At 46.9% G+C, this 14557-nt stretch overlaps 1 protein-coding gene across 1 annotated transcript; it reads left to right on the forward strand.

Moving 5' to 3' along the window:
- Positions 1-511: 511 nt before the first annotated feature.
- SYNGR3 (synaptogyrin 3) lies at positions 512-14230 on the forward strand. The gene is made up of 4 exons (XM_031945834.1): positions 512-737; positions 9445-9682; positions 10138-10280; positions 10778-14230. The coding sequence occupies exons 1-4, from the start codon at positions 639-641 to the stop codon at positions 10985-10987; spliced, it is 690 nt and encodes a 229-aa protein (XP_031801694.1). The 5' UTR covers positions 512-638; the 3' UTR covers positions 10988-14230.
- Positions 14231-14557: the final 327 nt, after the last annotated feature.

Genomic DNA, 14557 nt, shown 5'->3' on the forward strand with positions numbered 1-14557 from the left:
AGGTCTCTGTCTCACTTTTATCCCTTACTCTCCATTTGGAAAGTGACCAATACTGGATAGGGAGAAGGGAGCTGAGCGCCTTCACCTCGGAGAAATAGGCAAACAACTGTAGCTATGAATTGGGGAGCTAGGGATCTTCAGTGGGGAACGACGAGTAGGGGATATCCAAGTAGTAGGTCAGTGGGGAATGATTAATGGGCAATAGTAAAGGGCAACAAAGTATAGATGACTAGTGGGGGATGGTCAGCAGACGCGGTTAGAGGATAGAAAGGGTGACCAATGAAGTATTGGGGGAGGGGGAGCGGTGAAATTGGTTAGGGCTTAGTGGGGGATGGTTAAGGGAACGATGGAAGTGGAGAGCTCGGTGGGAATGACTCTCAGTGAACAGAGCTTGAAGGACCTCTGCTGTGCAGTGGGATGGGGAGCAGACTGGGGAGGGGGGGTGGTTCTCCCTCGCACGCTCCCGTGGTCTTTGTGCGCACGCCCGCGGGAGGGGGCGCGCGTCAGGTTAGAGACTCGCGCTGCTCGGGTGGCGGCGGCGGCAGCAACAGCAGCAGTGGCAGTGGCAGTGGCAGTGTCGGCTGCATCCTTGGGGGCTCTGTCCGGGGCCAGCAAGACTGACTGACTGACGTACGAAGATGGAGGGGGCGTCTTTCGGAGCCGGCCGGGCTGGAGCCGCCCTGGACCCCATAAGCTTCATCAAACGCCCCCAGACCATCTTGCGGATCACGGCCTGGGTAAGGGCGCTCGCTGTCAAGCCGGAGGGTCCCCTGGAAGGAGGGGGGGCGATAAATGGGCCTAGGCAGGGGCGAGGGGAGCGGTGAGCCCAGGATCTGACTTCGCCTGGGTTAGTGCTGTCCTTCCCCGAGAAGACCTGGGGATGGGGGGTGGGGTGTCGGGGAGACAGACCAGCGTTCACTTTGCCTCGTAATGCGTAGGTGGGGTGGGGGTCATGGATCCTCTAAATAGTCCGGTGGGAACAGGTCCCGAATCCCTGAATCTGGGGTGGGAGGACACTGAGCACCGCACCCCCTATGTCCCTGCCCCCCCCCCCCCTATATATTTTTCAGCCAACCTGGCTGTCCCTCCCCGCCCAAGCTCTCCTGTTTTCTGGATTCTGGGGACTGGCGGGGGGGGGGGGGGGGGGGGGGGGGAAGTGCAGGACCGGCAGACATTTTTCTTTCCTTCCCCATCCTAGTTCATGCACATATAACGCTGAGGTTTGGGGGTGGGGTGCACTGCATACATGGGTCCTTCTAACACCTGGTGACTCCCACTACCTACCACCACCACCACTACACCGAGCAAGAAATGATCTACCTTTCCCCTCTTCCATATAGAACCAGGGATGTCCTCACTCAGATCTCAGATCCCTTCTGAGACCCTTTGGGAGGGGCCCTCAGAGGTTCCGATGACGTCACCCAAGGACTAGACCCAGGACTTGGGGGTGGGGGCAGCTGCTGCTCCTAGGGTGAGCTGTCCACCAGCTTCAGGAACAGGGAGAAGAAAGGAGGAGGAAAGGATGGGATTTGAGATTCCTTAGTAAATTCCCTACAACGCTGAGGAGGTGTCTCATTCACCTAATTACCTCTCTCTTAAAACCTTTAGTTTCCCCTTCCTGGTGGATAGTAGGCATTTTATCACCTTTCCCCTTCCACTCCCACCCCCCAGCTGTACCTATATTGGTAAACTTCAGGGGGCTCCAAATTCATGTGTTTGAATCATCCCTTCACCCCAGCTCTGCTTTAAGTCTCTCCCTCTGGACAATAGGCAGACTTCATTTCTCTGACAAGTGAGCAGCCTTCTCCCTCAGGTAAGCCAGAAATGACCTCACTGAGCATTCCAGGATGAGCCAGAGGAATATTTAATTTTTCATCCTCCCCTCAGTGTTGAGATGGGGGGGGGGGGGGTTCTGATGCTCCCTTTCCCCAAGGAACAGACAATTCACAATATAGCTCATTCCCACCCTTCCCTGTTCCCAGACCATGTGTTAAACATGTGTCCATGAGTTGCATATGTAAATTCATGCTTAAAAGAAACTTGATATTGAGATCCAGAGTAAATTAGGAAGTGGGTAGTTCATTTAGCCCCTTCCCTTTCTCTCAGGTTCCTATTTTCTGAGAGCCTTTATGGGAAGTAGAAACTGGAGGAATATTGTAGAGTCCTTGAGCTACTGGGGAGGTAAAGGGGAGAAGATGATTGAACCTACCAATTCGGTAAGTTATTTCTGTTGAGCTGCCCAGGTCGGGGCTGGATAGGAAGTGATTGATAACATGTATGCCACCTCTTCCCTAAAAGGGGGTCATCCCTGAGGGGTAGGGCCATGTTAACCCATCAAAAAGAGGACTCTCAAATCTTTTCCTTTTTCTATCTTCCCACCTCCAATAAGATGATTCCCATTGAAGTGGACTTGTATACAAAGTAAAAACACAATTCCTTTGAAAATTCCATTATTTATGAAATAATGGGTGTAATGTCCTAGACTAGATGCTGGGAGGAATACCAAGAGAAAACACTACATAGTCTATTCTTAAGGAGTTTACAATTTAGGAGGAGACATGAGATACCCAGTTTATCCAAAACTTAACAGTAACAGGGATATGAGAGTACAAATGGAAAAGGACGAGTCATTTATGTATGAATGCAATGAGTTCTCATAGCTGGTGGAATCGGAGAAGGCCTCTTGGAGGAAGGTGGAGCCTTGAAAGAAGGGATAGGAGAACAGTGTGTACAGGGGCATAGAAAGAGAATAAAATTGGAGAGCAGCCTGGTTTGATTGATATGTGTGAAGAGAAGTAGATGGGCCTCCAAGTTAAGTTGGGATCTTGAACAAAAGTCTAAAGAGCTGGTACATAATCTTGTAAGCAGTAAGGATCCATTGAAGAATTTTGAACAGGGCAGTGATCAGCCCTCTGGGCCTTTGGAAGATTATCCTGGTATCTGTGTTTTAAAAAAAAATGGAGAGGAGTAAACTATTAGTAAACATCACAACAGTACAAGCAAGAGATAATTCAGGTTTGATTTAGGGTGGGGTCAGTAGGAGTGAAAAGGAAGGGAAAGATGAAAGGACATTGCCAGCTTGGATGCCCCAGGACCTTGGGAGCTGCTGGAAAGTGATCAGAGGATTTAGAGGAAGGACCAGAAATATAAATGACTTTCCCAGGCAGGGATTTAAGAGAATGGGGATAGCACTAAACCTTTTGAGAGAAGCTGTTGTTTGATCTGAAGAAAGGGAAAATCCATTGAGGTTTTGAATTTTGTTCGGCTCCAGGTAGTCCAGGGCCAAATGCTGGCATTCCTTTCTATACTTGCTCCTTGACCACTGATTACCAAGGCTGAATCTGCCTCAGAACTACCTCTAGTGTCTTTGATTTTTAACATCTTGTGATTTTTGACAGCCATTTTTCTCAGTCTCAGGGACTTACCCCTCACCGCTGAGAAGCTTCTAAGGAAGACTGTTTCCCCATCCTGTTCTAGTCAGCTAGCATCAGCTGAAGGCTTATTCCAAAGGTCAGGGACTAGGTGTTTTGGTAGGTCTGGACTGCGGATTTGTATCAGAAGTTGAGATTTTTAGAAATTTCTGGTTTAAGGAATATAAAAGAAGAGGGGGGGAAAGGTCCTAGTTGGCAAAGGGCCTGATGACATAGCTTTTTTCCTGTAATAGATGATAAAATGAGGGCATGAAATTCATGTCAGAACCTAGCGCAATTTGGTGAACAAGGTCCTGGGAGTAGATGCTTAGCTCTTTATTGAGGCAAAGGAAAGGAATAAAGTTCTGAGTTCTACTAGAATGGGACTATTTGATGGAGGAGAAATGAGAAAAGGAGCTCCCAGGGGAAGGAGATTAGGTGAGATATCTTTTGTGTCAGATAGCAAGAGCTGCTCCAAGTCTGGAACATAGGGGGGGAAGAACAGGGTCTGAGTTCTTTAGAATCAGTTTTCCTGGGTTTGTTTCCCCCAAAACTGTTCTTGGTTCTGGTCCAGGCAGAGATGCTATCTTACACTGCCTGGGCAACAGGAATAGGTAGGACCTTTTGCATAGGGAAGCTCTGTTTGAGATAAACCTAACCTTAACTTCTTCCAGGAAGCCCTCTCAGATTGGAAGTAGGGCTGACAGAGGCTGAAACACTTGGGTGCAAGTTTTTGCATAAACCAAAAAGTGTCTTTGCAAGGGCTCAAGGGTAGGGTTGTCTAATCCAGTCCTACTCCCCTCAATATAATTGCTTCGGATGTTAGAATGAGCCATGAGAAATTAAGAGGGTAAGCACACACACACACACACACACACACACATTTTTTCAAGGGGAAAAGTCGAGGACCAGGAGTCAGAAGAAAGACCTGGTTTCTAATACCAATTCTTCCATCTTTAGATAAGTCACTTTCCCCTCCCCACATCTCAGTTTACCTGTTTGTAAAATGAGGGATATCCTTTCTAACTCAAATATTCTGTTTCTATAACCATTAATAGGGGCAAGTTTTAAACAAGGAAATGAACATAGAGGGAAGGATCACTATATTATCCATTGGAGCTTTCTGGTTTGGATAAGGAACACTATTTCCCATCTTACTACATACCTAAATACTATTCTAGAAACATCTTGTGGTTTCATTCTCCTCCCTATCAAGCAACAGGCACATATTCAGATGTCAGATATTACAAATACAGATTATAGGACTAGTAAATTCAAATATTGGAGATGAAGAATCCTTATGACAGAAATAGTGAAATGAAATATTAGAGATGAAGAATCCCGGGGTCCAAGAGAGTTCATCCAGATGGCAGAGCAGTTAGGTGGTCAGAGTCAGACACTTAAAGATCAGAAGTCTGAGATTAGCAATTCATGTTAGGGACAATTCAAAAGTCATTCTCAGCTTCGGGGGAAGGCTGTGTGTGTGTGTGTGTGTGTGTGTGTGTGTGAGAGAGAGAGAGAGAGAGAGAGAGAGAGACAGAGACAGAGAGAGAGAGAGAGCGCATCACAGAATTAGGAGGAACTTCAGAGACATCTAATGCAAACTGCACCTAAAAATGGATCTTTCCTATACCATATTCAACAAGTGTTCATATTTTGGTTAGAGACTTTTAGTGAGGAGGTAAACCCACTCCATCCTATGGAGGGAGTTCTACATTCTACTTTTGAATAGCTTCAGTGGATAGGAAGTTTTCTCTTATAATCAGCCTAATACCTTTTCCCACAACCATCCATTTTCCTTAATTCTGTTCTCCAAGACCAAGTAAAATAAATTTAATATCTTGTTTCCACATAAAAGTCTTCAACATATTTCAAGACATATTTTTTACTTAATAGTATTTTCTAATTACATGTAAAGATACTTTTCAATATTCATCTTTGTTCCAAATTTCCTTCCCCTCCCTTTTTTATGTATCTCCCTCCCCAAGACAAGCAATCTGATAGGTTATACGTATGTACTCATTTTAAATGTTTCCATATTAGACATGATATGAAAGAAAAATCAGAACAAAAGGGAAAAACTATGAGAGAAAAAAGTGAGAATAGTATGTTTCAATCCACATTCAGTCTTTGATAGTTCTCTCTCTGGATGTGGATGGCATTTTCCATCCCAAGTCTATTGCAATTGCTTCAGATATTGCTGAGAAGAGTTAGGTCTAGATGGATATATTGATTTCAATTCAATAAATACTTATATCACCACTGTGATATAAAGACAAAACTATTCCTGCCTTCAAAAAGGTTTTTACATTTGTTGTATATGTTGCTCAGTTGAATTAGATTCTTTGTGACCTCATTTGGGATTTTCTTGACAGAGACACTGGAGAGGTTTGTTATTTCAGCTCATTTTATAGATGAGGAACCTGAGGCAAACAGGATTAAGTGACTTACCCAGGGTCACCTAGCAAGTAAATGTCTGAGCCCAGATTTGAATTCAGGAAGATGTATCCTCCTGACTCCAGCCTCGGCACTCTATCCACTTTGCCATTTAGCTGCTCCCAAAGTGTGCTTACCAAATAGTAAATGTTAAATAATTTCCACAGGTTGACAGTGCTAAGAAGTGGTAGGAGGAAGGGAAAAGGGAAGGGAAGATAAGGAAATCATAGAAGGCACTTGAATCTGTGCTTTGAAGAAAGCAGAGAAGTGCATCCCTTGTATTAAAGAGGGAGAATGACCAATGTTCCATATTGATCAGAAAGAGAAAGTGTATACAGGGAAGTCAAATGAAACAGCTAGAAAGGTATGATATGATATGGCTGAGTGTAGAAGGTATTGAATGTCAGGTTGAGAGTTTTCTGTTTTCTCTTGAGAGGCAAAGGGGAGCCATTGAAGATGTTTTAAGTGGAGGAATGAGTATCAATTTGGCAGCTGTGTAGGAGATATTCCCATTAACTCATATTTTTTTCAAGCTAAGCTTCATGAGGCTCTTCATTATTCTGGTTATCTTACTCTTTGTGCCATCTAACTCCTCATTTCTAAAATTCAGTACCCACATTTGGACTAAATTCTAGAGGTATAGCATGACTAGGGTGGAATAGAATTATCCCCTCCTTTCTGACTGTCAGTGCAGCCCAAGATTGCATTAGTTTGACCACCTCCTTTTGCTTGTGTCACTATTGATTGATCAGACATTAAACTTTTTTTTTTTTTAAATTTAATAGCCTTTGATTTACAGGATATATACATGGGCAACTTTACAATTGCCAAACCTCTTGTTCCAATTTTTCACCTCTTCCCCCCCCCCCCACCCCCTCCCCTAAATGGCAGGATGACCAGTAGATGTTAAATATATTAAAATGATCAGACATTAAACTTGAAGACCACTAAAATCTCCAGATATTTTTTCAGATGAGCAGCTATCTAGCCATGCTGTTCTCTTATTCTTATGAAACTGATTTTTTTTTTTAAAATTCAAAGGATTTGTCCTTACTAAAGTTCATCTTATTTGAACTAACCTATTGAGATTAAAAAAAACAAACAAACAAAAAAAAACTTCGGACTCATCTGCTATGTTATTGTTCCTTCTAAGTTTTGTGTTACTGGAAAATCTAATACACATTTAGCCAAGTCATTGATAAAAACGTTAACAAGTCAGAATTTTAGGGGCACCCTACTAGATACCACTTTGATATAAGTATATTCAACCAGCTCTTCTTACACCCAATTCTACCCTAGCCCATATAATTCCATCTTACCCATTGATAATAGCAGAAGACCTTTTTTCAAATACTTTGCTAAAATCTGGGCAAACTATGCTTCCTATAATCCAACTGATACATAGACTGGGGTCTAGTATTCCTGCTCTCCCCCCCCCAAAAAAAAGGGGATAGCGTAATATAAATTTTTTTCTTGAAGCCTTGAAAGCTCTTTATTAGTATCTCCTCCAGATAGATGTTCAGTAATCATGCTCTTGAGAAGTGCATTCTAAAATCTTGCCAGGAATTCATCTCAAGTTTCCTGACTCATAGTTTGTGATTCCCTAACCCCCTCTCCCTAACCTTTCTTTTTATCTTTCCCCCTCCCCTTCTTTCCTTGCCTTTTCTTCCCTTCCCTTCCTTTCTGTCTCTGTCTCTCATTCTTAAATTGGAGCAACATTTGCCCTTCATTCTACTGGCACTTCTCCCATACTCCCATGATTTTTCCTTTTTTATTTTAATTAGATAGATTTTTCTCTTCTCTCCAGCCTACTCCCACCATTGAAAAAAAGGAGAAAAGACAAGACCCTCGTCATACGCCTAATCATGAAAAACACATTTTTGTATTGCTTGTTTCCTATAAGTCTGTCTTATTGTGTAGTCATCACTCCTCCATCAAGAGGTAGGTAGCATGCTTCATTATTAAGCTTCTGGAATCATGGATGGTATTGTGTTGGATCAGGAGTCTTCTAGTTTTCAGAGTGGTTTATTACTATATAATTTGTCCTGGTCCTGCTCCCTTTACTCTGCCTCACTTTATGCAGTCTCCCCAGAGTTCTCTTGAAACCAACCCCTTCTCCATTTCTTGTGAAACAGTAGTATTTCATTGTGTTCATATGCCATAATTTGTTCAGCCCCTTTCCTTCTTGATGGGACGAGTTCCCAGTTCTTCTGTACTACAGAAATTGTGACTAGAAATAATTGCTTTCCATAATGGCTTCCACTCATAGACTGACTGGTGGTGCATTGGTGTGTGGCTCCAACATTTATCATTCCCATCGCCACCCCCCAAGATGTTTTAGAGATCACTGGCTGCTGCCAGCAACCCCCTACAAATTCGCCTTGGCTTCTTGAACTCACTGAGGACAGTCGCCCTCTCCTCACCCGTCTGGGACTTCCTATTAGTCATTTTTGTTCTATCCTTCCAGTGTGTATATTAATTTCCTTGATGGAGAAAGCAAACAAGAGTCCACAAGGGAGGAGAGTGAAGTTGACAGAATATTGTCATGGCGGGCTTGGCAGGCAGTCGGGTAGATCAGGCAGCAGAGAGAGGGAATAAGGCAGGAAAGAAAGGAGATGGGCCTCCTGCCTTCTCACCAAATCATTAGCAGGTAGGGGGCCCAGGGGGCAGAGCACTGGGCCTGGGGTCAGAGAGACTCGGATTCAACTGTGATCTCAGATACTCGCTAGGTGACCCTGGGCAAGTCACTTACCTGTTGGATAATGATAGCACCTGTCTCCCAGGGTGGTTATGGAAGCAAATGAGACAGTCATTGTAAAGCACTTAGGACAGCGTCCCATAAATGCTGGTTATTATTATTAATCTGGAACCAGTAGCTTTTCCATGTCATGAAGACAGCATAAATGTTAAAGAAATTCACGGCCCTGTCTTCCTCAGCATTGAAAGTGTTACCACTACAAAGGTCTAACAGGTGAGCGTGTTAACACATCTAACATCTGGACCAGGCCTCCTGCCGTGACTTCTTTGCTTCTCTCCTCTTTGATCCTGGGCCTCAAGAGGGCGGTCTGGGGGCAGGAGAGACAGGGTCTCCCCGCTGAGGGAGCCTCTGAGCCCTAGGTGGATGTGGGTCAGCATCGGGGGGTTCCCCATGTCGCATGTTCCCAGGGCAGGGCTGCAAGCAAGGCAGGACTCAGAGCCTGGCTGGGCCAGGGATGAGGGAGCTGGGCTGTCCTCAGCATTAAGAACAGAGCCCACCCAGCTTTGCACCCATAATACACACACACACACACACACAGGAGCTCTGGCTATTGTCAGCACTGACCAGGTGCTTCTGCTGCTTTTTCCTCAGAGGCTTCAGGGGCCAAAGAGAGGAGCCCCGTCAATATTCCTGTTTCTTGATTTAAGGTTCTTGAGTCAGGAAGCCATAGAGGGGCAGCAGGTAGCCCAAAGAGAAGGCCCAGCCCGCCTTAATCACCCCAAGCTCCCTCTGTGCCTATGGCTCTGAGGGTGCCCTTTTTGGTGTCTTTGGGCCCCTGTGGGCCCAGCTTGTTGGGCCGGAGAGAGCCTCCCCCTCCACTGGGCCCTGCTCTTCCCCCAGGTGTTCTCCATCGTGGTGTTTGGCTCTATCGTGAACGAGGGCTACGTGAACAGTGAGAGCAGCCCGGAGCTGCACTGCATCTACAACAAGAACGAGGGTGCCTGTAACTACGGCATCGCCATCGGCATCATCGCCTTCTTTGCCTGCATCTTCTTCCTGGTCCTTGACCTCAACTTCCAGGAGATCAGCAGTGTCAAGGACCGGCGGCGGGCCGTGCTCCTGGATCTGGCCTTCTCAGGTGGGAGGCTGAAGGACTCATGAATAGGCACCAAAAGAATATAAGGGGATCTTGGGGTTCAGGAATCAACATGTGGGACTTTGGGATCATGGAAATCAAGATAAGGACTTGGGAGAGGCCAGGAAAAGTGTCCTGGGCCTGTATGGTCAGGGAGAATTTGAATTGGGAGTTTAAGATGGTTGTTTGGGGTTGGGGGGGGGGTGTCAGAATGAAGGCCTTGGGGGATCAGATTGGGGGTGTGAGGACTTCTGAGAGGGAGGCATTTAGGTTTTGAATTCAGGGTAGAGGACTTGGGGTCGTGGTAGGAATTGAAGGCAGCTGGGGGATGTTTGGAAGGGGCGGGGGTTTGGAATGGTCCCAGTAAGGAAGGGAAACATGGGGGTATCTGGAGAGGACAGGAAAGGGCATTGCTTATGGAGGGGGCAACATCTGAGGTATTTCCCCTTTGGCTTCAGGGCTCTGGTCCTTCCTGTGGTTTGTGTGTTTCTGTTTCCTGGCAAACCAGTGGCAGCAGACCAAGAAGAGTGAAGAAGTGAACCAGGGGGCAGATGCAGCCCGGGCCGGCATTGCCTTCTCTTTTTTCTCCATCATCACCTGGGTGAGTAGGGGCCCAGCATCCCCCAGCTCTGCCTCACTGAGAAGCCAAGGTTGGAGATGGCTCTCCATGCAGTGTCAGGGGCAGGAGCTGGGGGCCCTCCTCACCAGGGCCCTGAGGCACAACGACCTTGCCCCCTCTTTTTTCTGTCCTCTCCCTCTGGTTCTTGCCACGGTGTTGTTCTCTGGATGTTTCTTACAGCTTCTAGGCCTTAGAGAGGACCCAATGTAACCCATTTTACAGAGAAAAGCAGAGCCAGGACTAAATTGCAGGTGTCATGACCACTACTCATCCAACAATACTACACACTGCCCAATTTCTATCTTTTACTCTCCACCTCTTTTTTATCTCCTTTCTCTCCATTTTCCCTTATCATATACCTGACAGCTGCAGTTCCTTTTGCTCCTGAGGGAGCTGACCTTTGGAATCCTTTGTGGCCCCTTTAGGGGTTTTGGCCGCCGCCGCTACATTAACCATCTTCATTCTGGACCTCCCACCAGGTGGCCCTCGTGGTGAAGGCACTGCAGAGATACCGGATGGGCACCGATATGTCACTCTTTGCCACAGACCAGCTTAGTGCAGCCCCTGGCACCAGCTACCCTGGATACCCGACAGGCAGTGGCGTCGAAGGCACCGAGACCTACCAGAGCCCCCCATTCACCGAAACGCTAGACACCAGCCCCAAGGGCTACCAGGTGCCAGCCTATTAGTAGAGCTGCCCACCTCGTGCCAGGGCCTCGGGGTACTGCGAGCATGTTTGGGCTACAGCTATGGCCTGTCCCTGTGGGCCAGTCTTGTGGACTCTGTACAGTGGTCTCGGTTCTTGTCTCACCTCTTAAGGGTTAAGCAAACAAAAATAATTACACAGTGTTCCCTCTAAGTCTGAAAAGGAAGGAAAGAAGGGAGTTGGGGAAGAAAGGAGGCCAGTGGGTGGGAGGGAGGGAAAGGAGAAAAGAATAAAAATGCATTTGGGAAGGAACGAGGCAGGGAAAAGAAGGCTGAGAAAGGAGCAGAAAGGTAGAAAATCAAGTGGGGAAAGGAGAGTTAGGTGCATGCTGGAAGGGAAGTAGGCAATCAAGTATATTCCAAGAGGTAAGAGAAGGTGATAAAGAGGGAGAAATGAAGAACCATATCTGAACACAGATTGGCCTTAAAAAGTTAGAAAATAAGGGAGATTTTGTGATTGTGTTGAAGGAAACAAGGAGTGGAATTAAGTAAGCATGAAATCACGAACTCTGATTAGGACTTGCTGAGCCCAAAGCTTCTGATCTTTGTAGGATGGGTGCTACTAGCCTCCTAACCCCACCCACAGCTGTGCCCCTCTTGAGGGGCAGGCCTCTGAGTCTTCAGTACCTTCTGCTCAGTCAGGGCCAGCTCCCACCCACAGGCTCTGAATCAGGACCACCTAAGTTGGACATTCTGAATTTCCCCAGCTTCAGTCCCTGGCTAGAAGAGGCCGATCCCTCTTCCTCCCACCTCAATCCTATCTCTTTTGGCCTTCTCTAGTAAAATTCCAGAATGAGCCAAACCCACCTGGGTGCCCAAACCCTGCTCTGCTGGAGAGAAGACCCAGGGTTTGCAGGGTGCTCTGTCCCACCCCTCCCTCACAGGCTGAGGTGCCTGTTCCCCCATCCTGTGCCAGGCCCCACGGATTCTCATTCCCAAGTCTGAAAGAAAAGGACCAGCTGAGGAAGGGGAGCCCCATGACCCCTAACCAGGGAAAACCAAATGCAGCAATATTTTCCTTAGAGGGAACACTGACCCATTTTAGCAGCACAAAAGGTACGTGTGTCAATATTTTAGCTAATAATTTAAACGGTTCCTTAAATTGATTGTGTGTGTATGAGAGATACTGTCCATTGGGTATACTGTATTTTTCTATCTTCCTCTGTGTATTACCGTGATCGCAATGGGCTTTCCATGGATGGCAGGGCTATTCTCAGTGCCCCCAAACCCTTGGTGGCTCATTCCCCCAGGTCACTTGGTAGTGACATAGAAGTTGGGGCTGCTGCAGAAGTCTGGGCGTGCCCCTAGAAAAGGCAGGAGTCCAGGTTCCTGGGAGAATATCCCTGTTAGTGCCTCAGGGATACTTTTCCCATATCCTTTTTTGCTGGGCCAGAGGTTCTGCCCCTCCCCCCAAACTAGCTGCCACAGACAGAACTGGGGAACGGGAGGTGGGAGGAGACCACGAGACAACACTGAACGTGTGGTTGAGCACTCTGCCTTCTATCAAGGCCAGCTTGGCTGGGGTGGCACTGCCCTGCCACCCGCCTCCTTTGGCCTGCCTCCGGCTTTCCAGAAGGGGGAACTCCTTGAGGGCTGTCGTCCTGCCTGAAGGTAACACTCTGGACCTGTGCAGATTGAGGGGGGCTGAGCCAAGAACTCAGCAAGATGTACCAAAGGTGGTAGCGTGCCCCGAGGCCTGGCCCAATCCCTACTGCATGACCTGGACAACTCCCAGCCCTGGAGTGCCCAAATTTCCACCCAGGGGATCCTTATAGCAATTTTGGGTGTGGGTAGTACTGTTAAAATAGTGTCTGTTATAGTCTGTCTTATGTGCCAGTGGTGTGTCAGGTAGGGTTGTACGCCCGGCGATGCGGAATGTAACTTATTATATTCTTATGGACTCGTAGAAATCCTAGAGTTGTTGGTGTTATAGCTATAGAACATGCTAAGCCTTCCTGTATTAGCTCCCCAGATCTTACCCTCCTTCCCCTCCTCCCCACCTCAACCATTGTCCCATTTTCCCTTGGTCAGTAGGGGCCAGTGTTCGCCTTTGGTTGGGGCCCTGCTCTACCAACTGAAGCAAAACATGTCCCGTACTGCTGCAACTCTGAGCATCCCACCGACATCCCCATCACTGGCTTCTGCTCTCACAGGCTGGCCTAGAGCCTTTAGGGGAGCCTTCTCTCAAAGGATCAAGGAGTCAAACATGGATACCAACACTCCTCTTGCCTCCCTTGACAGCTAAAAATATGTCCAGGCTCTGTGGGAGTTCTCTATCACTTTACAGAGAGGACACAAAAGGGACCAGAGACCCCTTGGGCAACAACACGTGCCCCCTGCCTGACCTGGGTAGGGAAAAGTGTTGAGTGTTTGTTGAGGGTGGGAGAAAATGAAAGGGAGACAAGAAGTCTAGAACTCTGCCTCTTTTCCAGATTTAAGTAATTAATGTGAATGCATTTGATACATCATCGATAGTATAGAAGCTACAGGATGTCCAAGGCAGGCCCCTGTCCTTTTCTGATTTCCAGTTCTGAAAACAATGCATGCACATGGTAACCGTGCCCACCCTCCTCTCAGGTTGATAACTGTCCCTGGCTCAGCAATGTCTCTTCCCCAGAGAGAAGCAAGCACTCAGACATTTTCTCAACAGCAGGTGCACAACAGGTTCAGGTGATGAACTTTGTTTACAGGAGAATGATTTTCAGGCTGTCATGTCATCATCATCTCGAAGAACCCATCTCTCCCTATAACTTCTGCCAACTCCTCCCCACATCAGGTGGGCTGGTTGGTCACTGGCAAGCAACCAGGGGGTGCTCCCTCCCAGCCCACCCTCCTGGCCTCTTCCCTCCCTATTACACAGAGTTCATTAGAGGGACCACTCACTCCTTGCTGGAGCTCAGCAGCCTGGACTCTGTTGCATTTAACCCTTCAATTCTGTACTAGTTTTTAATATCAAATGGATACCAAATGTGGTTTGCCCATTTTAAGTTTTGCAGATACCTCTCTTTAAAGGCAGGCCGCTTCCCAAAGCTGCTGTTCTAAGTAAAACTATGTACATTGTAGTCTAGGGTGGTCTGTGTATGGAACCGTCAGTTAAAAAAAAAAAAAAAAAAAAGTTTACATTTTTTGGTATATCTCTTCTGAAAGAACAATCTGTGATTGATTGTGTATTTTCAGTGTCTGTGTCCCAACTGCAACTTATTTTCAATAAAGAGAGTGCAAATGAACTCAAGAGTGTGGTCTGGAGACAACAGGAATGCATTTTTTTCAGCAAGGGGATCAACAAGGTTAAGTAGCCAAGAGCTACGGACTGGAGTTCTGGTTCTATCACAGTTAGCTATCCTGACCTTCATTTAGCAAGACCCTAAAATCAGGGAGGTTGGGCAAATGAGGACCAAAATCCCCTGAACTACCGATAGGGACTTGAGTTGGGGGGCATGCAGTGGTTCTGCAGAGCCCTTCCCCCTCTTTCTTGCCTCTGAATCATCTTCCTGAAAGAAGGTTCCTCATGGGCTGAGGCTAGGATAATTTCTGAGGGGACAGCAGGAACCTAT

This window comes from Sarcophilus harrisii, chromosome 1, assembly GCF_902635505.1.
Source record: "Sarcophilus harrisii chromosome 1, mSarHar1.11, whole genome shotgun sequence".
NCBI lineage: Eukaryota > Metazoa > Chordata > Mammalia > Dasyuromorphia > Dasyuridae > Sarcophilus > Sarcophilus harrisii.